Source organism: Chlorocebus sabaeus, chromosome 26 (genome assembly GCF_047675955.1).
Source record: "Chlorocebus sabaeus isolate Y175 chromosome 26, mChlSab1.0.hap1, whole genome shotgun sequence".
Lineage (NCBI taxonomy): Eukaryota > Metazoa > Chordata > Mammalia > Primates > Cercopithecidae > Chlorocebus > Chlorocebus sabaeus.
In genome coordinates, this window is record NC_132929.1 from 40,250,501 (window position 1) to 40,278,172 (window position 27,672).

The window sequence follows — 27,672 nt, forward strand, 5'->3', positions numbered from 1 at the left end:
CTAGGATGCTTCTAATTGTTCATTTCATAGGTGGAGGAGGAAGATGGATACTTACTGCAAAGTATACAGCAAATTTTGTCTGGCAGCAAGACATAAATAAGAGAAAGAATTTGAAATGACTACAGCTTTGGTTGGGCAAATTCTGACAATTGCTTTTAAATGTAAGCCCAATGAAGTCAAATATCTATAGTGAGTTTGGTCTTTATAGTGACCGTTATACCCTAGATGAATTTTGAGGAAAAAAAAAAATATAATTGTTGTAAATTAAATGAAGCTTCAGAAAGATAGGACTCAATTTAGTCATATTGGTGGTTTTTAAAAAATTAGAAATCTTTACATTGTATTTTAATGCCATAAACTCATTATCACTGTATAGGATGTTGTCAGTTAGGCTTACTAACGCTCCTTCTCCACCCCCCAACACACACAAATCATATATCTGATTTAAATCAGAACTCTGTCTCACACACACTCACACTCACTCTCTCACATACACACATGCACACACCCATACTGCTGGAAATTTGGGGAACCACACTGGGTTGAGAATCAGAAAGTAACTGAGATTCTTATCTTTGGAAGGAAAGGTAAGTAAGCAGCTGAGGAGTTCCTATTCTTCTGTCAGCTCATCAGCCAGAGATGAGATCTGGTGCCTCTCCAAACCCTGCCTTGGTTAAACCAGTATTAGGGTTATTTATTCTGCTCAGTACTTACTGAGTACTTGCTAAGTATTTAGGTAAAGAAAAGACAAATGTATAGATAGATGTTATATCTTCTAATAAAGCATCATTTTTGTGGGAGAGGGGTTGCTTTTTATTTTGTACATGAATACATGAAGTGGCACAACATTCAAAAGAGATGGAAAGGATAGGCAGTAAAAAGTAAGTCTTCTTTCCCTGTCCCTAGCCCACCTAGTTCCTCTACCTTGAGGCAACTACAGTTATAATTTCAAAGTATAATTTTTAATATTTTTTAAATATTTTAATATTTTAAAAATCAGAACATTTATCTAGGAATAGAATAATATAGCAGGCATAGGGACACACTTTGACACATCACATAAGAAATTAGGTAAAGAGCCAGGTATATCGTGGCATGTGCCAGTAAGTCCCAACTACTTGGTAAACTGAGACAGGAGGATCACTTGAGTCCAAAAGTTCAAGTCCAGCCTAGGCAACATGGTGAGAACCCATCTCAAAAAAAAAAAAATGTGTAGCCCACGCCTGCAATCCTAGCACTTTGGGAGGCCCAAAGCGGGCAGTTTGCCTGAGTTCAGTAGTTCAGGACCAGCCTGGGCAACATGGTGAAACCCCATCTCTACTAAAATACAAAAGGAAAAAAAAAAAGAAAATTAGCCAGGCGCGGCGGCATGCACCTGTAGTCCCAGCTACTCGGGAGGCTGAGACAGGAGGTGGAGGTTGCAGTAAGCCAAGATCTCATCGCTGCACTCCAGCCTGGGCAACAGAGTGACGTTCCATCTCCAAAAAAAAAAAAAAGAAAATAGGTAAAGTAAGTCATTAATTTCTAAATCAAATAAATTCAGTCATGACAGACAACATAAAATTTGTATATGGAAGTCTTGGGGCTTAAGAGAGGACAAAAGTTAAATTAACATTAGAAGAAGGTGTGAAAATCTGTAGACAAAATAGTACCTATACTTTAGCAGGGCAGCCAGTGAATCAGAAATGTGTTAAAGGGAAAGAGGTCCTCTCCTTAGATCCAATAACTGTGTCTTTAGCATCTCAACCTCCTGAAAGTAAGAAGCTGGGGAGTTGGAGGTAGTTAGAGGGAGAGACCAGACCATCCCTTTGCACAGAATATTCAAAAAGGAGTCTGTAGAACTTTGAGAAAAACCTTGCAGAGTGTACATCTTCACCTAAGACTAGAATAGCTAATGTGATTGTGAAATAGAATATTTATTTAGTGTATAAGATTTGTGTTGCTGGGTGGTGGGGGGGATCCTTTGTCATTTATTTAAAAGTAATATAAAATTATAAAAATACTGTTTGGTACTGGCCCGGGAGAACCGATTTGGCAGTCCAGAAAAAGTCTGGATTTATAAGCACACCAATGGAAATGGGAAGGATTTTTTTAGTAATAGTTTTACGGAAACTTGTAAGGAGGGAATAAGTTGATTTACAGACCTATCTCAAACTATCTGTAAACATGTATATACATATATACACATGAACATCTTACTTTATGTAAGCCTGGTCCTATTTACTTTCAAATGGACTAGAATGAAAAGAAATTATACCTTGTTGCATTTTTTGTCATGTAGTGCCAAGTAGGCAGCTTTGCTTCCTAAGATTTGTGGGGTGGTTTCTTCATATTTGCTTTGTATATGGGAGCTCATTTTCAGGAAGTTTTATAACCGAAATATCTTCAAATACATATATGCAAATAATACCACAAAATAGCATGTCATAAGAGCCCTACTAATGATACAGTCAGCAGATGCCATATAATTGTGAACTAAAAGAGATCACTTCTGGCTAAATTATAGAGCTTAGTTCATTTTCAGCTTTTCCTGAAAAGGTGACTCTAGGTAAAAGGCAGCTGAGCAGACCACAGCAGCTCTTGTTCAGCTTGGTTATTTTAAACTAGGAAACCAGGTAACTGCAGTAGATGCCTGCTATTATGAGGGATTAGATAGGAGCAGTGAGCCCGTTGCTCAGCTCCTGTTCAGTGTGGGGATTCCCCAGCCAGTTAATCATGGGTATCAGAGGGCAAACACTGTGACAGGAGCTGTCAGGAGGACTATACAAAGAGAAAGCATTCTTTTTTATTATTATTATTATTATACTTTAAGTTCTAGGGTACATGTGCACAATGTGCAGGTTTGTTACATATGTGTACATGTGCCATGTTGGTGTGCTGCACCCATTAACTCGTCATTTACATTAGGTATATCTCCTAATGCTGTCCCTCCCCCCTGAGAAAGCATTCTTGACACAGCAAAGACATGAGGTGACCTAGAGGTTTGTAAGCCACTCTGGCGGCTACAGCTGAGGGAGCAGGTCTGGTTAGAGATTTCTCACAGGTGTTCTCCAGACCCAAACACAGTTTTATGTAGATTACTCCCCTCTTGGGAAGGAAGTAGCGCTGTTTTGTTTCTATTCACGTGTTATGTATTATCTCTCTCACTATCTCATTAACCAGTGTTGTCACCACCATCCCCAACTCTGTGTACTAAAATTTGTTGTTCAGAAATTAAAAAAAGAAAACAAAAAACTTAAAACATGAAATCGGAGAGCCCAGTTTACATTTTTCTTTTATTTATTTATTTATTTAGGGACCAGGTCTCTCTCTGTCACCCAAGCTGGAGTGCAGTGGTGTGATCGCAGCTCACTGCAACCTCCGCCTATTCTCATGCCTCGGCGTCCTAAGTAGCTGGAATTACAGGCAAGCCAACACACCTGACTAAATTTTGTATTTTTTGGTGGAGATGGGGTTTCACCATGTTGCCCAGGCTGGTCTCCAATTCCTGGCCTCAAGTGATCCGCCCACCTCGGCCTCTCAAAAGTGCTCAAATTGCAGTCATGAGCCACCATGCCCAGCCTTATTTTTATTTTATATAATTTTTTTTAGCTGGGACTACAGGCACACACCACCATGCCTGGCTAATTTTTTTTTTTTTTTTTTTTTTTTTTTAAACAGGGTCTCACTGTGTCATCCGGGCTGGAGTGCAGTGTTTCAAGCACAGTTCACTGCAGCCTTGGCCTCCCAGGCTCAGCCACTCTCCCCACCTCAGCCTTCCAAGTAGCTGGGACTACAGGCATGTACCACCACACCTGGCTACTTTTTGTATTTTTTGTAGATACGGGGGTTTGGCCATGTTACCTAGGCTGATCTCAAACTCCTAGGCTAAAACAATCCTCCCACCTTGCCCTCTCAAAGTGCTGGGACTACAGGTGTGAATCACTGTGCCTGGCCAACACCTGACTGTTTTAAAAATTTTAGAGATGGAGCCTCACTGCGTTTCCCAGGCTGATCTTCAACTCCTGGACTCAAGCAGTCCTCCTGCTTCAGCCTCCCTAAGTAGTTGGGACTACAGGTATGAGCTGCCGCACCTAGTTCAGTTTACATGTTTCTATCATTAGGCCATATTACCTAAGATACTGCAAGTCTGGGCTGGTCTGAGTGCAGTGGTGTTTACAACTAATTGATCACAACCAGTTACAGATGTCTTTGTTCCTTCTCTAATCCCATTGCTTCACTTGACTAACCTTAAAAAATAAATAAATAAAAAGATACTGCAAGTGTGTACAGAAAGTGCACTGTGACTCTTCCTGGACAGGGCATCCAGCTCTGTGCCCTATTTGGAAACCAGGGCTTTCTTCTGGCTCCAGATACCTGATAGGACAGAGCTGAAGATAGCTACTATAAAATATGTTCAACAGTAATTTTATTTTAAAACCATCTCTGGAGACTTGTTACTAGTCTTTAAAGAAACCCTTATTTCCTTAGGCAGATTAGGATATTCATTACCCTGTGCATCTTTGTGATCTTTTGGATTGTTAGAGGTAAGCCTTGCGGTGATAATGTCTTCTGTTTTACATTAGAGTTTTGTCCCCCTCGTTCTAGATTATAAACTTCCTGGAAGCACCAGGCGCAGTGGCTTACACCTGTAATCCTAGCACTTTGGGAGGGCTAGGCGGGTGGATTGCCTGAGTTCAGGAGTTTGAGAACACACTGGGCAACACAGTGAAACCCCATCTCTACTAAAAATACAAAAAATTAGCTAGGCGTGGCGGCGTGCCCCTGTAGTCCCAGCTATTCAGGAGGCTGAGGCAGGAGAATTGCTTGAACGGGGAGGCGGAGGTTGCAGTGAGCTGAGATCGTGCCACTGCACTCCACCCTGGACGAGAGAGAGATTCCGTCTCCAAAAAAATAAATAAATAAAAAATAAACTTCCTGGAAGCAAAGACACATTTATTCAGCCCCACTCCCCCAACCCCTAAACAAACACACAAGTAGAATATAGCTTTGAATAGTAGCTCCTTGCAGATTGAATGAGAAACTACTAGAGGTTGCATTATCTGTTATTTTAATTTCTTTTTTTCTTTTTTTTTCTTTTTTTTTGAGACGGTCTCTCTCTCTGTCGCCCAGGCTAGACTGCAGTGGCACGATCTCGGCTCACTGCAGCCTCCACCTCCCGGGTTCAAGAAATTCTCTGCCTCAGCCTCCGAGTAGCTGGGGTTACAGGCACCCGCCACCTTGCCTGGCTAATTTTTTTGTATTTTTAGTAAAGATGGGGTTTCGCCATGTTGACCAGGCTGATCTTGAACTCCTGACCTTGTGATCCACCCACCTCGGCCTCCCAAACTGCTGGGATTACAGGCGTGAGCCACCGCACCCGGCTTGTTATTTTAATTTCTTAGCAGTGTCCAAGATATCACTCTCCTAGACTGGGAGCCAAAGAGCTATAAAAAATTGGTAGCAGAGCCACCAACTTGCTAAGAGTAGTAAATTACCCCTTACTCTTAAAGGTTGAAGGAAATTTGAGTTATAAAAGACAATATGGTTACTCCAGCACCATCTAGAGGACAGTCTAGAAATGTTTAAAATGGTATTTTACAACTTCACTATATCAGTTTGTTTGTTTATTTATGTATTTAGAGACAGAATCTCACTCTGCCGCCCAGGCTGGAGTGCAGTGGTGTGACCTGGGCTCACTGCAACCTCTGCCTCCTGGGTTCAAGCAATTCTCCTGCTTCAGCCTCCCGAGTAGCTGGGATTGCAGTGTGCACCACCATGCGCAGCTAATTTTTGTATTTTTTGTGGAGATGGGGTTTCTCCATGTTGGCCAGGCTGGTCTCAAACTCCTGACCTCAGGTGATTCACCTGCCTCAGCCTCCCAAAGTGCTGGAATTACAGGCACTTCATCACTAGGTCACGCCCTGCCATCAGTTCAGTTAAATGTAGGTATCACATCCTTCCTATCCTTTTTTATTATGCATGTCATGATATGGTAAGATATAGTTCACTTGGCCATTCAACCAAACTTTACTCTGTTCTTTATTTATTTATTTAACATATATATTTTATTTTTTATAGAGATGAGAATCTTGTGATGTTGACCAGGCTGGTCTTAAACTCCTGACCTCCCATCTCGTCCTCCCAAAGTACTCTGTTCTCATCCACTGCCTGATAGCATGTTATTTCTGTGTGTGTTTATCTCAACTGGATTGTAAAGTGTGTGAGAATAGATTGAGATCATGTCTTCTATTTCTATAATATGTATCTCCATAGCCCCTTAGTGATGATAGGAAGTAATTAAAGATTATTAAATGATAGGTATAGGTATTACGGCCTTATAGGCTAGATATAATATAGCAATATGGAAGATTCTTAAAAGTATAGCGCCAAGTTGAGGGGAAAAAAACAGAATAGGCCAGGCATGGTGGCTCATGCCTGTTGGATCACCTGAGGTCAGGAGTTCGAGACCAGCCTGACCAGCATGGAGAAACCCCGTCTCTGCTAAAAATACAAAATTAGCTAGTGTGATGGCACATACCTGTAATCCCAGCTACTTGGGAGGCAAGAGAATTGCTTGAACCCGGGAAGCGGAAGTTGTGGTGAGCCAAGATTGTGCTATTGCACTCCAGCCAGGACAACAAGAGCAAAACTCCATTCCCCCCCCAAAAAAACAGAATGATATCTATAACATAATACTAAATAAGCAAAATAAAATATATGAAAACAAAACAATAATATATATAATATACATTTATAAGAACATATGCCAGCTGGGCGTGGTGGCTCACGCCTGTAAGCCCAACACTTTGGGAGGCCAAGGCAGGCGGATCACCTAAGGTCGGGAGTTGGAGACCAGCCTGGCCAACATGGTGAAACCTCGTCTCTACTAAAAATACAAAAAAAAAATTAGCCAGGTGTGGTGGTGGGTGCCTGTAATCCCAGCTACATGGGAGGCTGAGGTGGGAGAACTGTTTGAACCCGGTGGGTGGAGGTTGCAGTGAGCCGAGATCACACCATTGCACTCCAGCCTGGGCGACAAGAGAGAAACTCAAGAAAAATAAATAAAATAAAAAGAACATACACAAACAAAAATGTGTACATTAAACATAAAGAATGGCTGTGGGAGGCAGGGGCATGGAAATTGTGTAAAATGGAATAATTAACTAACAAGGGGAAACTGAAAACAACAACTTTACCAGATTTAGGAAACAGCATGGATAAGTAGCAGCTGTTGGCGAAGGATGAGTTAAGCAACTCAGTGCTCAAGTTTTTCCCTTTTCTTTTTTCCTTTTTGGAAACTGAGTCTCACTCTGTCACCCAGGCTGGAGTGCAATGGCCCCATCTCGGCCCACTGCAACCTCCGCCTCCCACGTTCAGGCAATTCTCCTGCCTCAGTCTCCCAAGTAGCTGGGATTGCAGGCACCCACCACCACGCCCAGCCAATTTTTTTTTTTTTTTTTTTTTTGAGACGGAGTCTCGCTGTGTCTCCCAGACTGGAGTGCAGTGGCGCAATCTCGGCTCACTGCAAGCTCCACCTCCCGGGTTCACACCATTCTCCTGCCTCAGCCTCCCGAGTAGCTGGGACTACAGATGCCCACCACCACGCCTGGCTAATTTTTTGTACTTTTAGTAGAGACAGGGTTTCACTGTGTTAGCCAGGATGGTCTCGATCTCCTGACCTCGTGATCCACCCGCCTCGGCCTCCCAAAGTGCTGGGATTACAGGCATAAGCCACCACGCCCAGCCTCCAATTTTTGTATTTTTAGTAGATACGGGGTTTTACCATGTTTCCCAGGCTGGTCTCGAACTCGTGACCTCAAGTGATCAGCCCGCCTCGGCCTCCCAAAGTGTTGAGATTATAGGTGTGAGCCACCATGGTCAGCTATCTTATTTTCTATAACTTAATATATTAGCCCACCAATCAGTAGCAATTAACAAATACTTATTTAGCGTCAAGTATTAGATCAGCTTTTTCTATGTCTCCTTCCTGCTGACACATGCCTCAGTTCTTCACTGGTGGTTTGCTCTCACTCTTCTTCATGTGTGTCATGCTTATCCTAAATCCCTTTAGGATTATAAAATTCTCCCTATTCTTTCTCTGACCTAACACTCCATGGCTTTACCATAGTTTGTAGTGCAGGTTTTGGGTTTTTAACTGATGGGTTTTGGGTTTTTAACTGATGGGTTTTCTCCTTTTTCTTTTTTTTCTTTCTCTTTCTCTGTCTTTCTGTTTTCTTTTTTCTTTCCTCCCTCCCTCCCTCCATCCTCCCTCCCTCTTTCCTCCCTCCGTCCCTCTTTGCTCCCTCCCTCCCTCTTTCCTCTCTCCCTCCTTCCCCTCCTCTCCCCTCCCTTCCTCCCTTCCTCCCTTCCTTTTTCTTTAGATCCAGCATCCCAACTAATGGTTTTGAATATATCCATTCTCCGACACCACCCCCCACACACACACCTTCAAGATTAGAACACAACTTTCCATTCAGTAGCCATATCTCTATTCTGTTTTGAATCTTCAGTAGCACTTGGTGCAATGACGGAGTATGGTAAGATAGTATGGGCCGGGCACAGTGGCTCATGCCTATAATCCCAGCACTTTGGGAGGCCAAGGCAGGCAGATCACTTAAGGCCAGGAGTTCAAGACCTGCCTGGCCAACACAGCAAAACCCGTCTCTACTGAAAATACAAAAAACTAGCCAGGTGTGGTGATGCATGCCTGTAGTCCCAGCTACTTGGGAGGCTGAGGCAGGAGAATCGCTTGAACCCAGGAGGCAGAGGGTTGCAGTGATCCACGATGCGCCACTGCACTCCAGCCTGAGTGACAGAGAAAGACTATGTCTCAAAAAAAAAAATAAAATAAAACATTATAAAAAATAATAATAATAGGTAGTATGTATTTGCTGACTAGTTGCATAAAAGCAGCGTTTGAGGCCGTGTGTGGTGGCTCAAAGCAGCATTTGAGGTAGATTCGTCTGATAATAGTTTACCACCTGGATTGACAGAGCTGAAGAGTGGAGTTAGGGAGCACAATTCAAAGGCTGTTGGGATAGTCTACAGGTAAGTTAATGAGGACTTAGACTCTAGTGGTTGTGGGGATGTGGAGAGGAAGACATTATTCAGAGATTTCAAAGGCAGAATGGGCAGGTCATGGTGGCTGACTTGTCCAAATGCCAGAAAGTCAACTCTATTTACTTCTTTTTTTTAATCCTTGATCCCTCCTGGTTATGCCCAAAGTTTCCTGCTTCCTTTACAGATCATCAGTTGCTTCTCCTCAGGATCCAGAATTCTCACAACTTTCAAGAATTCCAGCTGGGCAAGCAAATCCCTGAAAGGCAAAACTGACAGCACTGGTAGAACTGGCTGATCCCCAACTTTCTGTCTCCTGGCATGAAGATAGCAGCAGCTTAGTTAACTTCTCTATAAAGAGGCAGAAGGAAAACAATGCTTGGCTTTTATGCCTTACGTGTAGCAGTTCTTATACTTTTTGGTCTCAGGACCCTTTTCATTTACCTTAAAAATTATTGAAGGGCCAAGGGCCAGGTACCATGGCTCACACCTATAATCCCAGCACTTTGGAAGAGAGAAATATATATATATATAAAATATATGTATATATGTTGGGTGTGGTGGTACACGCCTGTGGTCCTAGATACTTAGAAAACCGAGAGAGGAGGATCACTTGAGCTTTGGAGGTTGAGGCTTCAGTGAGCCGTAATCATACCACTACACTCCAGCCTGGATGACAAAGATCCTGTCTCAAAAAAAAAAAAAAGGTATTGAGGACCTCAAAGAACTTTTGTTTTTATAGATTATATCTATTGATATTTACCATTTAGGAATTAAAATTTAGAAACTCAAAGTGTATATTATTCATAATGAACCCATTAATATAAATAGTATTTTTAATAGAAAATAACTATTTTCATATTTTTAGTAGAGACGGGGTTTCACCATGTTGGCCAGGCTAGTGTCCAACTGGCCTCAAGTGATCCGCTCACCTCGGCCTCCCAAAGCACTGGGATTACAGGTGTGAACCACTGCACCCAACTGGTAAATAACTATTTTATAAAACAAAAAAATAATGAGAAAAGTGGCTTGTTTTTTGGTTTCGTTTTGTTTTGTTTTTGAGACAGGGTCTTGCTCTGTCACCCAGGCTGGAAGTACAGTGGAACGATCTCAGCACACTGCACCTTCCACTTCCCGGGTTCAAGCAATCATCCTGCCTTAGTCACTGTAATAACTGGGATTACAGGTGCATGCCACCACACCTGGCTAATTTTTTGTATTTTTAGTAGATACAGGGTTTCACCATGATGGCCAGGCTAGTCTCAAACTCCTAATCTCAAATGATCCACCCACCTTGCCTCCCAAAGTGCTGATATTACAGGTGTGAGCCACCGCACCTGGCCTGTTTTACATTTATACAAATCTGTTTAATGTCTGGCTTAATATATGACAAGCTGGTTTCTTATTTACACTTCCACAGTAATTTTTTGAAATATGTGTCAGCTGGGCGCGGTGGCTCAGGCTTGTAAACCTAACATGTTGGGAGGCTGAGGCCGGCAGATCACATTGAAATAGGAGAGTTCCCTGATTCCCTTTGCAGGACATGTGACAGGGGTGTGGCTCACCTGCTCACGCCCCTAGGGGGAACATTCAGACCAGCAGCTGCAGAGGCCAGGGCAAGCGCTTTTGGGCTCTGGCCCCATGGCAGCATCTAGTGGTGGATGTCTGCAACTCCCGAAGCCCAAGTGAGGATGTGTTACAAGGCTCTTTCAGATTTGCCATTTGTGGATGACTTGTGTGTTAATCAGCTCAGTGGACTCTCTGCCTTATCACAAGGGCAGAGGGCCAGCGTAACAGCCTTCTGTATCCCGAGCTCTTGTCCAGTGTCCCGAAAGAATCAGATCACACACGGGCTTGAAGGATGAGGGCACGGTTTTATTGAGTGGTGGAGGTAGCTGTCAGTGAGATGTACAGGGAGCTGGAAGTGGGGATGGAGTGAGAAGGTGGTCTTCCCTTGGAGTCGGGCTGCCCAGCAGCTGGACACTTCTCTGGCCACCCCCAGCCGAATTCCCCTTGGCATCCAGACGTCCCTCCTCTTCTCTCTTTCTCTGCCATGTCATTCTGCCATCATTGGTCTGCTTGTCTTAATGTTCAGCCACTTGTGTGGGTGCCCACTAAGACCTCAGGTTTACATGGGCACGGGATGGAGGGTGTAGCAGGCCAGAGAGGTCTTGGAAAACGCAGCATTTGGGCGTGAAAACAGGAGTGCCTGTTCTCACTTAGGTCTGCAGGCACAGGCCCGAGGGTGGAGCCCTTGCTAGGGACCCCACCTTTCTCTACCCAACTCTCTCTTGCCCCTCTCCCATATCAACATGAGGCCAGGATTTCAAGACAAGCCTGGCCACATGGTGAAACCCTATCTGTACTAAAAAATACTAAAACGGCAGGGCACGATGGCTCATGCCTGTAATCCCAGCACTTTGGGAGACCAGGACAGGTGGATCACTTGAGGTCAGGAGTTCAAGACCAGCCCGACCAACATGGTGAAACCCCGTCTCTATTAAATGAAAAAAATTAACCAGGTGTGGTGGTGTGCGCATGTTGTCCCAGTTACTTGGGAGGCTGAGGCAGGAGAATCACTTGAACCCAAGAGGCAGAGGTTGCAGTGAGCCAAGATTGTGCCATTGCGCTCCAGACTGGGCACAAGAGCGAAAACTCCATCTCAAAATAAAAAACGAAAATTAGCCTATAATCCCAGAACTTTGGGAGGTGGGCAGATTGAGGTCAGGAGTTTGAGACCAGCCTAGGCAACATGGTAAAACCCTGTCTCGCCAAAAAAAAAAAAATAGCTAGGTATGGTGACACATACCTGTAATCCCAGCTACTTGGGAGGCTGAGGCACAAGAATCGCTTGGACCTGGAACGCAGACGTTGCAGTGAACTTAGATTGTACCACTGCGCTACAGCCTGGGCAACAGAGCAAGACAATGTTTCAAAAAATAAAAATAAAAACAGGAAAATTGGCTGCGCATGGTGGCACATGCCTATGATCCCAGCTACTAAGAAGGCTGAGGCAGGAGAATCGCTTGAACCCAGGAGACGGAGGTTGCAGTGAGCCAAGATCATGCCATTTCGCTCCAGCCTGGACAGCAGAGCGAGATTCTGTCTCAAAAAGAAGAAATATAGGCCGGGTGTGGTGGCTCATGCCTGTAATCCCAGCACTTTGGGAGGCCGAGATGGGCAGATTACAAGGTCAAGAGATCGAGACCATCCTGGCCAACATGGTGAAACCCCATCTCTACTAAAAATACAAAAATTAGCTGGGCATGGTGGCATGCGCCTATAGTCCCTGCTACTCCGGAGGCTGAGGCAGAAGAATGGCGTGAACCCGGGAGGAAGCGGAGCTTGCAGTGAGTTGAGATTGCGCCACTGCTCTCCAGCCTGGGCTACAGAGCAAGACTCCATCTCAAAAGAAAAAAAGAAATATCACGTGTCACATAGCCTCTGGAAAATTTGTATATACACATGAGAGAATGAGTGAAAAGACAAATTTGTCTTAGTATTATTGTGAAAATAATTTTGACTTTGCAGACTCCTTGAAAGTGCCTTTGGGACTTCTGGGGGTCCTTGAACCACACTTTGAGAACCACTGCCCTAAGTTGTGCTTTTTCGTTTCTCTGTCTAGGAGAGCCTTAAGGATCTATGTTTCGTTTGTAGACATTTCTAGGAATTCTTGGCACCTGAACTGAGATCCTCATTACCCATTGTTGTTAAAAATAACATGTTCAAAAGAGGAATAAAACACGGTTTTAACTTTTTTAAAGTTTTTTATTGGACATTTACCACACACACACACTGCATTCAAAGCTTGCTGGCAAACTATAGTCGTAGGGAGTTACCAAAAATAGTTTGTCAGACTGATTCCTTTGTTAGTAGCTATATAATTTTTCCCCATGGACTTTGAGTTCCAAATAACAGACCCTTAAGAGAATCATGTAATTAGTGGATGATAGAGCTACGTTAGTATTTACTCCCTGATTTCCTAGCCTAGAGTAGATTGGAAGAAGGAAGTTGGATGTAATAGAGAGGTTGGTGATAAGGGAAAGAATACTGCAGAAGGCAGACATATTCATGACAAGAAAAAGTAACTGCTGACAGCCAAAGAGGAGACTGAGAAGCAAAACACAGAAACTCAGCAATGTAGTTTGGTGTCAATTAAAGAGGGCCATTAACCCCTAATATCTCAGGAACCCTTAAAGGGACATCTCTACCACACCACAGAATAATTGTATCTAGAATGATGTCCCTGAGTCAGCAAGAAAATTTTAAAACACACTCTATATATGGGAAGTCCCCAACTTATGAATGGTTTGTGGTCCAAAGTTAATTTCCAAAATATTTTTTGGAACTTAAAACATTTTTATTTATTTATTGTATTTATTTTTTATTTTTTTTGAGACTGAGTCTTGCTCTGTTGCCCAGGCTGGAGTGCAGTGGCGTGATCTCAGCTCACTGCAACCTCTGCCCCCCCGGGTTCAAGCGATTCTCCTGCCTCAGCCTCCCAAGTAGCTGGGATTAAGGTACGCGCCACCATGCCCAGCTAATTTTTGTATTTTTAGTAGAGATGGGGTTTCACCATGTTGGCCAGGCTGGTCTTGAACTCCTGACCTCAGGTGATCTGCCCACCTCGACTTCCCAAAGTGCTGGGATTACAGGCATGAGCCGCCGCACCTGGCCTCAAAACATTTTTCTATAGAAATAATTATTTTGGGCCTTAGACAAGCCGCTTTTTCATTTTATCAGTCCAATAAACAACCTTTGAATCCCTAATATTAATAAAAGTATTTCTTTTATATCTGGCTCTCATTTATAGCTTTGTTTCAGTGAGAGTGCATTCTGAGGCCAGAGCCTGAACATAAATGCAGTTCCCCTCTGGCGTCATCATCTGTTCCGCAAGGTGCAGACAGTCTATATCATGGATTAGCAAATTAGGGCTCAGTTACCAAATCCAGTCCCACTTCCGGTTTTTGTAATACAGTTTTATTGGAACACAACTATGCCTATTTGTTTACATATTGTCTGGGGCTCTTTTTCTACTGTAAGAGTTGAGAATTTATGACAGAGACTCTGTGACCTGCAAAGCTTTAAATATGTGCTGTCTGTCCCTTACTTTAAAAGCCTGCCGGCCGGGCGCAGTGACTCAAGCCTGTAATCCCAGCACTTTGGGAGGCCGAGACGGGTGGATCACGAGGTCAGGAGATCGAGACCATCCTGGCTAACATGGTGAAACCCCGTCTCTACTAAAAAATACAAAAAACTAGCCGGGCGAGGTGGCGGGCGCCTGTAGTCCCAGTTACTCGGGAGGCTGAGGTAGGAGAATGGCGTGAACCCGGGAGGCGGAGCTTGCTGTGAGCTGAGATCCGGCCACTGCACTCCAGCCTGGGCGACAGAGCGAGACTCTGTCTCAAAAAAAAAAAAAGCCTGCCAAACCCCAGTCTGCGTGATTTGGTCCACCATTGTCACTAATCCGCTGTCTCTCCGACCTCATGTGTTCTCACTCTTCCTCTCACTTATTCCACTACAGCCACACTACCCTCTTTGCTCTTCCGAACGTGCCATGCGCGTTCCCACCACAGGGCCTTTGTACTTGCTTTTTCCTCTACCTAAAATATTCTTCTAATTTCCATAGGGCTCGCTGTCTCACCTCTTACAGATTTCTCTGCTTGAATGTCATCTTCTTGAGAAGGCTTTTTAAAATTGCCCTTTATAAAATAGCAGCATCACCATCCCTCACATTCTCTGTTCCTCTTCTGCTTTGTTTTTCTCCATAGCTTATCACTATCTGGGGTTTTGTTGTTTGTTTGTTTGTTTGTTTGTTGAGACAGGGTTTCACCCACGTCACCCAGGCTGGAGTGCAGTGGCGTGATGTGGACTCACTGCAACCTCCACCTCCTGGGCTCAAGCAATTCTCCTGCCTCAGTCTCCCAAGTAGCTGGGACTACAGGTGTGTGCCACCATATCTGGCTAATTTTGGTATTTTTTGTAGAGACAGGATTTCACCATGTTGGCCAGGCTGGTCTCAAACTCCTAGGCTCAAGTAGTCCTCCTGCCTCAGCCTCCCAAAGTGCTGGGATTACAGGTGTGAGCCACCGTGCCTGGCCACATATCACTGTCTGACATATGCTTACATGTTCCTTTATTTATTGTCTTTCTCCTCTTATCTGAATGTGAGAGCAGAGACTTGGTCAATTTTGTGTGTTGCCATGTCCTGGTACTTTAGAACAGTGTCTGGCCCAGAGTAGATGCTCATTTGTTGAATTATAGAATGAATGAAAGCATGTATGCGTGCTAACCTGCACTTTACCCAAGTTAGTCAGGGTGTATCTGTATCCAGTTAGGGTGTAGTTGTCAACATCAACCAGGATTGAAAATTGGGATTAAAATAAGAATTAAAAGCAGCATATAGGCAAATGCTGATGTTTCCATTTGGAAACTCAATGCTACTGGAATATTCAGGTCCACTTAATCTCTTCCCTTTTTTCTTTTTTAGTCTCTTATGTTGAGGGCAAGCATCTGGCCTTATTTATCCGTATTCTCTAGTACCTAGTCCAGCACATTCCATAAAGTTGGCTCTTAATAAACATTTGCTCCCAACCCAGGAGTGGACCTCAGCATTTTTTCACTGTGTTTTGTAACTTCAGTACTTTACAGAATGCTTGGCAAATAATAGATGCTCAGTAAATATTTGTTCCAGGTAGGAATGAATTATTTGTCTACATAGGATAGACATTATTCCAGGTTATCTGTTATATAACAAATTAACCTAAAGCATAGCTGTCTAAAACAATAAATATTATCTCAGAGTTTCTGTGGCTCAGGAATTCAGGAGTAGCTTAACTGGGTGGTCTGACTCAGGGTCTCTCATGAGGTTGTTAACTGGGGCTGCCATCATCTGAAAGCATATCTGGGGCTGGAGGATCCTCTTCCAAGTTGCTTTACTACGTGACTTGGCAGAGGGCCTCAGTTGCTGGACTCATGGACTTCTCCACAGGGCTGCTTAAGTTTTCTCACAAAATGGCTGCTGTCATCCCTAAGGAAAGAAATCCTAGAGAGAAAGCAAGGAGGAACCCACAATAATACCTTTTATCACCTTGTCTCAAAAGTCATGCACCATCACTTCTGCAAGTTGCTAAAGGCAGCTCACACTCCAGGGGATGACAATTAGGCCCCACCTTTTTTTTTTCCTCTATGACTTAGGCTGGAGTGCAGGGGCAACATCTCGACTCATTACAGCCTAGATGTCCCGGGCTCAAGTGATCCCCCACGTCAGCCTCCATAGTAGCTGGGACTACAGGCACATGCCACCAAGCCCAGATAATTTTAAAATTTTTTTTAGAGACAGGGTCTCACTGCATTGCCCAGGCTAATTTTGAACTCCTGTGCTCAAGCAATCCTCCTGCCTTGGCCTCCCAAAGTGCTGAGATTACAGGCGTGAGCCACCATGCTTGGCCATGAAGCATTTTTAAAACATTGAGATATTTCTACTAAAACTAATTTTTTTATTTTTCTTGAGACAGGGTCTCATTCTGTTGCCTAGACAGGAGTGCAGTGGCACAATCTCGGCTCACTACAACCTCCGCCTCCCAGGCTCAAGCGATTCTCTTTCCTCAGTCTCCTCAGGAGCTGGGGTTACAGGCACACGCCACTACCGCCCGGCTAATTTTTATATTTTTAGTAAAGATGGGGTTTTACCATATTGACCAGGCTGGTCTCAAACTCCGGACCTCAGATGGTCCACTTGCCTTGGCCTCCCAGATTGCTGAGATTACAGGCATGAGCCACCGCACCTGGCCAACTAATAACTATTTTTATGTTTATTTTTTTGAATAGGTAATACATACAGATGTATTACCTATTGTATACAGAGGTATACAGATGTATGTTATTACCTATACCTGTATGTACCAGTTCAAAAGCTAAAAGGTTTTATACAGAGAAATGATAGGATATGAGAGGTTTTATTTAGCAGGATCTCTCTGGCTTCTGTGTTGAGAACAGGTCAGAAAGTGATAAGGATGGAAGCAAGTTAGGAAGCTATTGCAATAATTTAAGGAGTGCTTGGAGCAGTAGAAGTGAAGGTAATGAGAAATGATCAAAATCTGGATATATTTTGAAGGTTGAGCCAAAAGATTTGCTGATGGTCAGATGTGGGGACATGATAGTAGGAGAGGAATCAAATAAAACTCTAAGGGTTTTGACCTGAACACCTAGAAGGATGTACATGCCATTACCTCAGATAGGGAGAACTCAGATCAAGTTATTTTTGTTATTCTTGGTGTTAAGGAGAGGATGGGTATCAGGAGCTCAGTTTGGAACATGTTAAGTTTGCGATCTACATTTAGACATCCAATGGAAATGTCAAGTTTGTGATTAGATACATGAATCTGGAGTTTAGGGGAGAGGGTGGGGCTAGGGATAGAAGTTTGAGTCATCAGCTACACATGAAGTACCAGCAAAAGATGCTGAGGAATGGCCAGAGAGATAGGAGGAAGACCAGGAGAGTATGATATTCTGGAAGCCAAGTGAAGGAAGTGTTTCAAGAAGGGAATTGATCTGAGCATGAAAGAGCTGAGCATGAAGGTACCAGATCCCCGAGAGAAAGTGTGTACTAATGGAAATAGTAAAAATGAGGGACCTAGAAAAAATCTCTCTCTCTCTCTCTTTCCACTATTATACTTGGATCAGCCTTGACTACACAAATGTTTTGAGGTTTTGAATTCTTATCTGAAACAAAGCAGTGCTGCTTTGGGATTGGGTTTGTCTCAGCATTTCACTCCTAAGAACTGTGGGAACCTGGCCAGGCATGGTGGCTCACGCCTATAATCCCAGTACTTTGGGGGCCCAAGGCAGGTGGATCACCTGAGGTCAGGAGTTCGAGACCAGCCTGGCCAACATGGTGAAACCGTATCTCTACTAATAATACAAAAATTAGCGAGGTGTGGTGGTGCACATCTGTAATCCCAGCTGCTCAGGAGGCTGAGGCAGGAGTTTCGCTTGAACCTGGGAGGCGGAGGCTGGAGTGAGCTGAGATTGCACCACTGCATCCCAGCCTAGGTGACAGAGTGAGTCTCCATCTCAAAAATAATAATAATAACTAGGGGAACCTGACTAGTGCCTCATAAATGTCATCATTTCCCCTTTACTCTGCTCCAATATTGATCACCTTTAAGAAGGGAGAATAGTGAGTACTCTGAATCCTAATCATGGGTAATTAGATTATGTCCATAAGACTCCCGGTAAATCTGAAAGTAAGATTCTAGAGAAACATGGAGCACTCTTTATTACTGCTATTTTTTAGCAGTATTATCCTCAAACAAGCTGAGCCTTTCTTTATTTTGTGAACACTTATGAAAAATAGTAAGTTTTCCAAGATGAAGACCAGTTTTTCTTTCTCTTCAGCCTACTTGCTTCCCTAAAGCTAGCCCCTAATAGGGAAACTAGGTCTGTTAAGTGTTATTTGCTGCTTTTCTTTCCTATCGTCCTATTCTCCCAGCTGTCTCAACTCGGAACCTTGTAGGAAGAGTATTACACCTCATCAGTGTGTGTTTCCTTTGAGATTTAAACAAGCCTCCATTTTGTCTTTCCATATTAGAATTTTTTCTCTTCCCTTCTGCCATCTCCAGCACCTTGTTTGACCTGTCTTCTCTTCAGCTCATTCATTATTGCTAAAGTTTGCAGATTATACCAAAGGAAGAAGCCAGATTTATAAACATGTGTTCCCACCCAGCTGTTTCAAGAATAGTAATGACATTCATCTTCTAGTTGTGTGCCTGCTCTGTGTACAGCTGTGCTCATCTGCCCTTGTAAATGAGATGCCTATCTCTAAGTCTTACCTTGTCTAGAAATAAATGGACTCTGTTCCTATTAAATTGATTATGCAGTAATCAGAGCAGGCCATCTTTTGGGGGAGACATTCACTTGAAATCACTTTGCTAATAGCTAGAGAGAATTTAGTCTAATTACTTCTTTAGGAGATATGCCGTTTCCCTTAAGATGCCAGGGCACTGAAAAGGGGTAGGATTCCTATCCTTTTCCCCTCTGGATGACCCTCTGCAATCCTGTATGTGTGTATGTCTTTTATCTAAGGTGAAGGTAACAGAATATTCTAAGAAAATTGTGTGAAAAGAATCAGAATCCATTCGAGATAGCTGTGTCAGGCCTTAGAGTCTGAAAGATCTGACCACTAATAGTGAACCCTTGAGTAAATGATTTATCCTTCTGGTGTTTCATCTCCTCCTTTGCAAAGTAGCCTTAACAATCCTTATATGACACGATTTTTGGCACCCACTTAACAGCCTGCCTTCCTCAAAAAGTGATTTAAGACCAGGTGCCATGGCTCATGCCTGTAATCCCAGCTCTTTAGGAAACCAAGGCAGGAGGATCACTTGAGACCAAGAGTTCGAAACCAGCCTGGGCAACATAGTGAGACTCCGTCTCTATTTTTAAACAAACAAATTTTTAAAAATTAACAAATGCCAGCTACTCAGGAGGCTGAGGCAGGAGAATCGCTTGAACCCAGGATGCAGAGGTTGCAGTGAGTAGAGATCGTGCCACTGCACTCCACCCTGGGCAACAAAGCAAGACTTCATCTCAAACACACACACACACACACACACACACACACACACACACACACACACAAATACAAGTAAAAGTGATTGGCCAAGTACAGTGACTACTGTAATCTCGGCACTTTGGGAGGCCAAGTTGGGTGGATCACTTGAGGCCAGGAGTTCAAAACCAGCCTGGCCAACATGGTGTAACCCTGTCTTTACTAAAAATACAAAAATTAGCCATGCGTGGTGGTGCACACCTGTAATCCCAGCTACTTGGGAGGCTGAGGCACAAAAATTGCTTGAACCTGGGAAGCGGAGGTTGCAGTGAGCGAAGGTTGCACCACTGCACTCTAGCCTGGACAACAGAGCGAGACTCTGTCTAAAATAAAAATAAATAAATAAAAATAAAAGTGATTTAAGGCTGTAAATATTCAATAAGATAATATGAAAACATCTAGCACATAATAGTTTTTTCTTTTTTACTTTATTGTATTTATTTTTTGAGATGAAACCTTGCTCTGTTGCCAAGGCTGGAGTGCAGTAGCACAATCTCAGCTCACTGCAACCTCCACCTCCTGGGTTCAAGCAATTCTCTTGCCACAACCTCCTGAGTAGCTGGGACTACAGGCACCCACCACCATGCGTGGCTAATTCTTTTATTTTTAGTAGAGATGGGGTTTCACCATCTTGGCCAGCCTGGCTGGTCCTGGACTCCTGACTTTAAGTGATCCACCCACCTCCCAAAGTGCTGGGATTACAGGCGTGAGCCACTGCACCTGGCCGAAAGTTTTTTCTTTTCTTTTCCTTTCTTTTTTTTTTTTTTTTTTTTGAGACAGAGTTTTGCCCTTGTTTCCCAAGCTGGAGTGCAATGGCATGATCTCGGCTCACTACAACCTCCGACTCCTGGGTTCAAGTGATTCTCCTGCCTCAGCCTCCCAAGTAGCTGAGATTACAGGCACCCGCCACTATGCCCAGCTAATTTTTGTATTTTAGTAGTGATGGTGTTTCACCATGTTGGTCAGGCTGGTCTCGAACTCCTGACCTCAGGTGGTCCACCCACCTCAGCCTCCCAAAGTGCTGGGATTACAGGCGTGAGCCACTGCGTCTGGCCAAGTTTTTTTTTTTTTTTTTAGAGATGTAGTCTCACCCTGTCACCCAGGCTGGAGTGCAGTGGCACAGGCATAGCTTCACTGCAGCCTTGAACTACTGGGCTCAAGTGATCCTCCCACCTCAGCCTCTCAGGTAGTTGGGACTTCAGGTGGGCACCACCACAACTGGCTAGTTTTTAAATTTTTTTGTAGAGACAGGTCTCACTGTGTTGCCCAGGCTGGTCTTGAACACTTGGCCTTGAACGATCCTCCTGCCTCAGCCTCCCAAAGCACTGGGGTTCCAGGCATGAGCCACTGTGCCACACCCATAATATATGTTTGATGAATGTTTGAATCACAATCCAATGGATTGTTCTGCTTCACTTGGTAAGACTGAAAAAGAATCCAACTTACTAAACCAAAGTTCTTTCCTGCCCTAATTTTACTAGAATGAGACTTTCTGGGTAGGATAATTCTTTTTCTCCCTCTCCCTTGTCTGATTTGGTTCTGTGATAAAGCACCCTAAATTTCAATTTCAAAGAAAACAAGGGCTAAGGGCCAGGCGCGGTGGCTCATGCCTGTAATCCCAGCACTTTGGGAGGCCAAAGTGGGTGGATCACAAGGTCAGGGGTTCAAGACCAGCCTGACCAACATGGTGAAATCCCTTCTCTACTAAAAATACAAAAATTAGCTGGGCATGGTGGCAGGCGCCTGTAATCCCAGCTACTCAGGAGGCTGAGGCAGGAGAATTGCTTGAACCTGGGAGGCAGAGGTTGCAGTGAGCCGAGATCGCACCACTGCACTCCAGCCTAGGGGACAGAGCAAGACTCCATCTCAAAAAAAAAAAAAAAAAGGCTGAATAAAGTCTTATTTAAAGCCATGACCAACTCAAGTCCTGATACTCCATAGTTTTGTATAAAGCACTCCCTTTGTATTTATTTATTGAAAACCTACTGTGGGTTAGTTGTCTGATTTATTTTTTTCCTTTTTTTTTTTTTTTTTTTTTTTGAGATGGAGTCTGGCTCTGTAGCCCAGGCTGGAGTGCAGTGGCATGATCTCTGCTCACTGTAAGCTACGCCTCCCAAGTTCACGCCATTCTCCTGCCTCAGCCTCCCAAATAGCTGGGACTACAGGTGCCCGCCACCATACCTGGCTAATTTTTTTTTATATTTTTAGTACAGACGGTGTTTCACCGTGTTAGCCAGAATGGCCTTGATCTCCTGACCTCGTGATCCACCCGCCTCGGCCTCTCAAAGTGCTGGGATTACAGGCGTGAGCCACTGCGCCTGGCCAGTTGTCTAATTTAATAATTTTATAGTTTATTTCTGTCTTAATCCTTTTTTTTTTTTTTTTTTTTTTTTTTTTTGAGACAGAGCCTCACTCTGTCACCCAGGCTGGAGTGCAGTGGAGCGATCTCGGCTCACTGCAAGCTCCGCCTCCCGAGTTCACGCCATTCTCCTGCTGCAGCCTCCCCAGCAGCTGGAACTAGAGGGGCCCGCCCCCACGGCCGGCTAATTTTTTGTATTTTTAGTGGAGACGGGGGTTTCACCGTGTTAGCCAGGATGGTCTCGATCTCCTGACCTTGTGATCCGCCCGCCTCGGCCTCCCAAAGTGCTGGGATTACAGGCGTGAGCCACCGCGCACAGCCTTTTTTTTTTTTTTTTTTTTTTTTTGAGATGAAGTCTCGCTCTTTCGCCAGGCTGGAGTGCAGTGGCGCAATCTCTGCTCACTGCAACTTCCGACTCCCTGGTTCAAGTGATTCTCCTGCCTTAGCCTCCCAAGTAGCTGGGATGACAGTCACATGCCACCACAGAGATGAGGTTTCTCCGTGTTGGCCAGGATGGTCTCCATCTCCTGACCTTGTGATCCACCCGCCTTGGCCTCCCAATGTGCTGGGATTACAGGCATGAGCCACCCTACCTGGCTTAATCCTGTATTTTTAAAAATCTGAGATTTGTAGAAATCAAGTGACTTGTTCAAGGTTACACTGTAACAAAGCCAGGATTTGCACTAAGGTTTTCTAACTCCATGTCCGGTGATCTTCAAACAGTATTGTATGTCAAAGAAGAAATGAATATAAGTGAGTTACTAGAGATGGGTCCTGGAAGTGCCAAATCAAAAAGTATTTTATTAGTGCGTGGCTGCAGACAAAAGGCTAATTCCAGATCCCCCAGATTTATTGTCTTGATATACTCCATAGAAAATGTGCCTTGGGGCTGGGCGTGGTGGCTCAAGCCTGTAATCCCAGCACTTTGGGAGGCCGAGACGGGTGGATCACGAGGTCAGGAGATCGAGACCATCCTGGCTAACATGGTGCACGGTGAAACCCCGTCTCTACTAAAAAATACAAAAAACTAGCCGGGCGAGGTGGCGGGCACCTGTAGTCCCAGCTACTCGGGAGGCTGAGGCAGGAGAATGGTGTAAACCCGGGAGGTGGAGCTTGCAGTGAGCTGAGATCTGGCCACTGCACCCCAGCCTGGGCAACAGAGCAAGACTCCGTCTCAAAAAAAAAAAAAAAGACTGAATGGAGCCAAGTGTGGTGGCTCATGCCTATAATCCCAGCACCCTGGAAGGCCAAGGCAGATGGATTGCTTGAACTCAGGAGTTCAAGACCAGCCTGGGCAAAATGGTCTTGACAGGAGGATTGCTTGAGGCCAAGAGTTTGAGCCAAATCTGAGCAACGTTTACAAGACACTGTCTCTAAAAGAATTAAAATTGCCGGCCAGGCGCGGTGGCTCATGCCTGTAATCCCAGCACTTTGGGAGGCCGAGGCAGGCGAATTACCTGAGGTTGGGAGATTGAGACCAGCCTGACCAACATGGAGAAACTCTGTCTCTACTAAAAATACAAAATTAGCTGCGGGTGGTGGTGCATGCCTATAATCCCAGCTACTTGAGAAGCTGAAGCGGAGAATTGCTTGAACCCAGGAGGCGGAAGTTGCAGTGAGCAGGGATCGCACCATTGCATTCCAGCTTGGGGAACAAGAGCGAAACTCCGTTTAAAAAAAAAAAAAAAAAGGAATTAAAATGCCAAAAAAAAAAAAACATATAAAACAATTTTTCTTTTATCAGATTGGCAAAGAACAAAATGAGAACACCATGTTGCCAAAGGAAAAGGGCAAGAGGTATTCATGGGCTACTATAAATGGGTATATGAACGAGTACATCTTCTTTGAGGCAGTTTGGAGGTGGTTTGGCCGTATTTATCAGAACTCCAAATACAAGTGGACTGTGATTAACAGTTTTACTTACAGGAATTCATCTTACAGACGTATTCATTTAGGTAAAATGAAGCATTTGTACAAGATTATTCATTGCAGCTTATTTGTAATAGCAGAAGATTGAAACAACCTAAATGTCCATTCAAATGCTGCCATTGAAAAGAATGAAGTAGCTCTCTGTCTACACATACGGAATGATCCAAAATATTTGGGTACATGAAAAAAGCAGTGTGCAGAACATTGTATGTATATTGCTATCATTTAAGGAAGAATGTATGAACATATTTGCATATATACATATAAAATATCTGTGGAATGCTTTTGGATGTTTCCAAGTAGGGGAGCTGGAAGACTGAAGAACAGTTATGGAAGGGACACTTCTTTTTTTTTTTTTTTTTTTTGAGATGGAGTCTCGCTCTGTCACCCAGGCTGTAGTGCAGTGGCCGGATCTCAGCGTTAACCCAGGTTTACGCCATTCTCCTGCCTCAGCCTCCCGAGTAGCTGGGACTACAGGCACCCACCACCTCGCCCAGCTAGTTTTTTGACTTTTTTAGTAGAGACAGTGTTTCACCGTGTTAGCCAGGATGGTCTCAATCTCCTGACCTCGTGATCCGCCCATCTCGGCCTCCCAAAGTGCTGGGATTACAGGCTTGAGCCACCGCGCCCGGCCCACTGGACACTTAATTTTATATTAGAGTTTGTTGGGGATTTTTTTTTTTTTTGCAGGGGCGAGTGGGGGCTACCGTTTGAATTTTGGAGTAAGGCTACATTACCTAATCAAAAGCTTTTTTTTTTTTCTTTTTTTCAGATGGAGTCTCACTCTGTCACCCAGGCTGGAGTGCAGTGGCGCAATCTCGGCTCACTGCAAACTCTGCCTCCTGGGTTCAAGCGATTCTCCTGCCTCAGCCTCCTGAGTAGCTGGGATTACAGGCACGCGCCAGCATGCCCGGCTAATTTTTGTAATTTTAGTAGAGACAGGTTTTCCCCATATTGACCACGCTGATCTTGAGCTCCTGGCCACAAGTGATCTGTCTACCTTAGCCTCCCAAAGTACTGAGATTACAGGTGTGAGCCACCACTCCTGGCCAAAAAAATTTTTTTTTAATTATTGAGGTGTGGTGGCATGCTCCTGTGGTCCCAGCTACTTGGGAGACTGAGGTGGGACAATCGCTTGAGGCTGCACTCCAGCCTGGGCAGCAGAGCAAGACCATCTCCAAAAATAAAAATAAAATGAATGTGTCTTGACAAAACCATGAAGTCTTTACAACTGTTAACCATCCTGAGGGGCCTCAGTAGCATTGTAGGCAATTCCTATGGAACTATTCTGGCCCAATCCTATTTGTCCCGTTGGTACCCAGAGCACCTCCTAAACCTTCTTATAGAAGTCACAGTGCTGACAAAAGAATACTCTTCTCAGTGGCAAATGGGGTGTGTCTCGTCTATATCTATGTGCTCTTATTTTCCAGGGATGTTGGTGGTAAATGTAACGTGGAGGAACAAGACATATGTAGGTACACTCCTTGACTGCACACGACATGATTGGGCACCCCCAAGGTAAGCACTTACAGCTATTTAGTTTATATTAAGTCTGAACCACTCTAATTGGTGATCTCTTATACTTTTATCCTGCTAGAATTGTACACCCAGCTTTTAAGGGACACGATGGTGTAGATAACCAGGGAAAGCATTGTATTTATCTGACATTCAAGAAGACTGAATGGCTGGGTGCAGTGGCTTATGCCTGTAATCCCTGCACTTTGGGAGGCTGAGGCGGGCAGATCACCTGAGATCAGGAGTTCAAGACTAGCCTGACCAACATGGAGAAACCCCATCTCTACTAAATATACAAAATTAGCCAGATGTGGTGGTGCATGCCTGTAATCCCAGCTACTCGAGAGGCTGAGGCAGGAGAATCACTTGAAGCCAGGAGGCGGAGGTTGCAGTGAGCCAAGATCACGCCATTGCACTCCAGCTTGGGCAACAAAAAGCGAAACTCCATCTCAAAAAAAAAAAAAAAAAAAGAAGATGAATTGTGTATGAAAGTGTTCAGGGGGTGCTCACTTCAGAGGTACATATACTAAAATTGGAACAATATAGAAAAGATTAACATGACCCCTGCACAAGGGTGACATGCAAATTTGTGAAGTGTTCCATATTTTTAAAATCAGCAAAAAAAAAGTGTTGAGGGGATGCATTGGGGGAATGGGGAGAAAATCCTATTTAAGCCTTTGACTGGAGTTATTAAAGCCACCTTGAGACCATCTAACCATAGGTGAGCAAACATTCATTGACAGTAAGCTATTTCTCAGAAATTTGAACTCAAGAACATGTTTAGTTTTATAAACTCTACTAGAACATATGGGTTTCACAAGGACCTTTTCATGTTGCAATTTGACCTTTAGATGGATATTTCAATCAATGGCACCTAATAGCTTGTTCCTAATATTAGTACCCACTTTGTCAGGGTTTGGGGAACCCAGGCATTGGGGGTAATTTACAACTAACATACACGTAACATCCTAGGAGCTTACCAATTAATGCCGTTCCCATGCAGTCACAAGTTCCTTTATTGAATCATATTCATTGAAAATGGTAGTTATTATCTGGACAGTTCTTTTAGGAAAAGTATCTTAAACCTTCATCTGCCCATTGTTCCCATGAAACTAAGATGGGCAGAAATGTCCCAAGGAAAAGTATTGTAAAGTTCTTGATCTCCTTTTCTCAGATGTGATTAGGCTCTACCGAGGGCTATTTATGCCTCCTAATTTTCAGAGATGCTGGGCCAGGTTTCTAGAGGCTTAGACTTTTATAAGACTATGTTTAGGCTGGGCGTGGTGGCTTACGCCTGTAATCCCAGCACTTTGGGAGGCTGAGGTGGGTGGATCACCTGAGGTCAGGCAGGCCGAAACCAGCCTGGTCAACATGGTGAAACCCTGTCTCTACTAAAAATACAAAAATTAGCCGGGCGTGGTGGCGGATGCCTATAATCCCAGCTACTGGGGAGGCTGAGGCAGGAGAATTGCTTGAACACAGGAGGCAGAGGTTGCATTGAGCCTAGATTACTCCACTGCACTCCAGCCTGGGCGACAGAGCAACACTCTGTCTCAAAAAAAAAAAAAAAAAAAGACTATATTCAGACCATAATAGTTGCCCTGATAAGAATCAGAAGCAGATGAGCTAAAATAAGTTAGTAAAGTTCTTTACACCCTCCTTTTGCATTTCTGAGAAACCTATTGGAAGAACTTATTTCTGCTTTGGGCATACAAGAATCCAGAGAGATAGGAGCTGAGTGAGTAGGTTGATAACAGGGAAGCAGTAAGTAGCTTTACAGTAGGACTGTTCTGAGAACCCAAAGGAGATATTTGACAAAATTTGCCTTTTTTCTGCAATAGCTTTGGTTCCTACTGTCTTAGAAGCAACCTACTCCCGTTGCCCCCTGGGACAAGAGAGTCAAAACCATCTTTAGATCTACAAGGGAACCAATCTTAGCTAAAGGTTTAATTCTAAGCAGTGTTTTAAGCTCCATGAAAAGCTACTTTAGGGCCTATGAGGAATGACCCCTAGGTGCAGATCTCCAGACATTCAAAGAACTCGTGTACTCTTGGTTATATCTGATGTTTAGGGAACTCTTAAATGGATAGGTGCTTTGTTCTACCTTTCTATATCTTCATAGTGAGGTATGCAAGAAAAAGGCTTTGGGCTAAAGGTAGAGCTACAGTCTTGTCATATGTTGCCATTAATCAATGATGTTACCTTGGACAAGTCACTT

General features: G+C 43.9%; 1 protein-coding gene and 1 non-coding gene across 3 annotated transcripts in view; both read left to right on the forward strand.

Annotated features, from left to right (window-relative positions):
* The window catches only part of ZNF609 (zinc finger protein 609), a 239,881-nt gene that overhangs the window by 199,009 nt on the left and 13,200 nt on the right, over positions 1 to 27,672 (forward strand). For both annotated transcript variants that reach the window (XM_073012230.1, XM_073012231.1), the window contains exon 4: positions 25,370 to 25,457. In XM_073012230.1, the coding sequence (XP_072868331.1) occupies positions 25,370 to 25,457 (88 nt within the window). The remainder of the gene's footprint in view (positions 1 to 25,369; positions 25,458 to 27,672) is intronic.
* Positions 25,957 to 26,063, forward strand: LOC119622256 (U6 spliceosomal RNA). The gene has a single exon (XR_005238919.1). It is a non-coding gene; the product is annotated as a U6 spliceosomal RNA (small nuclear RNA).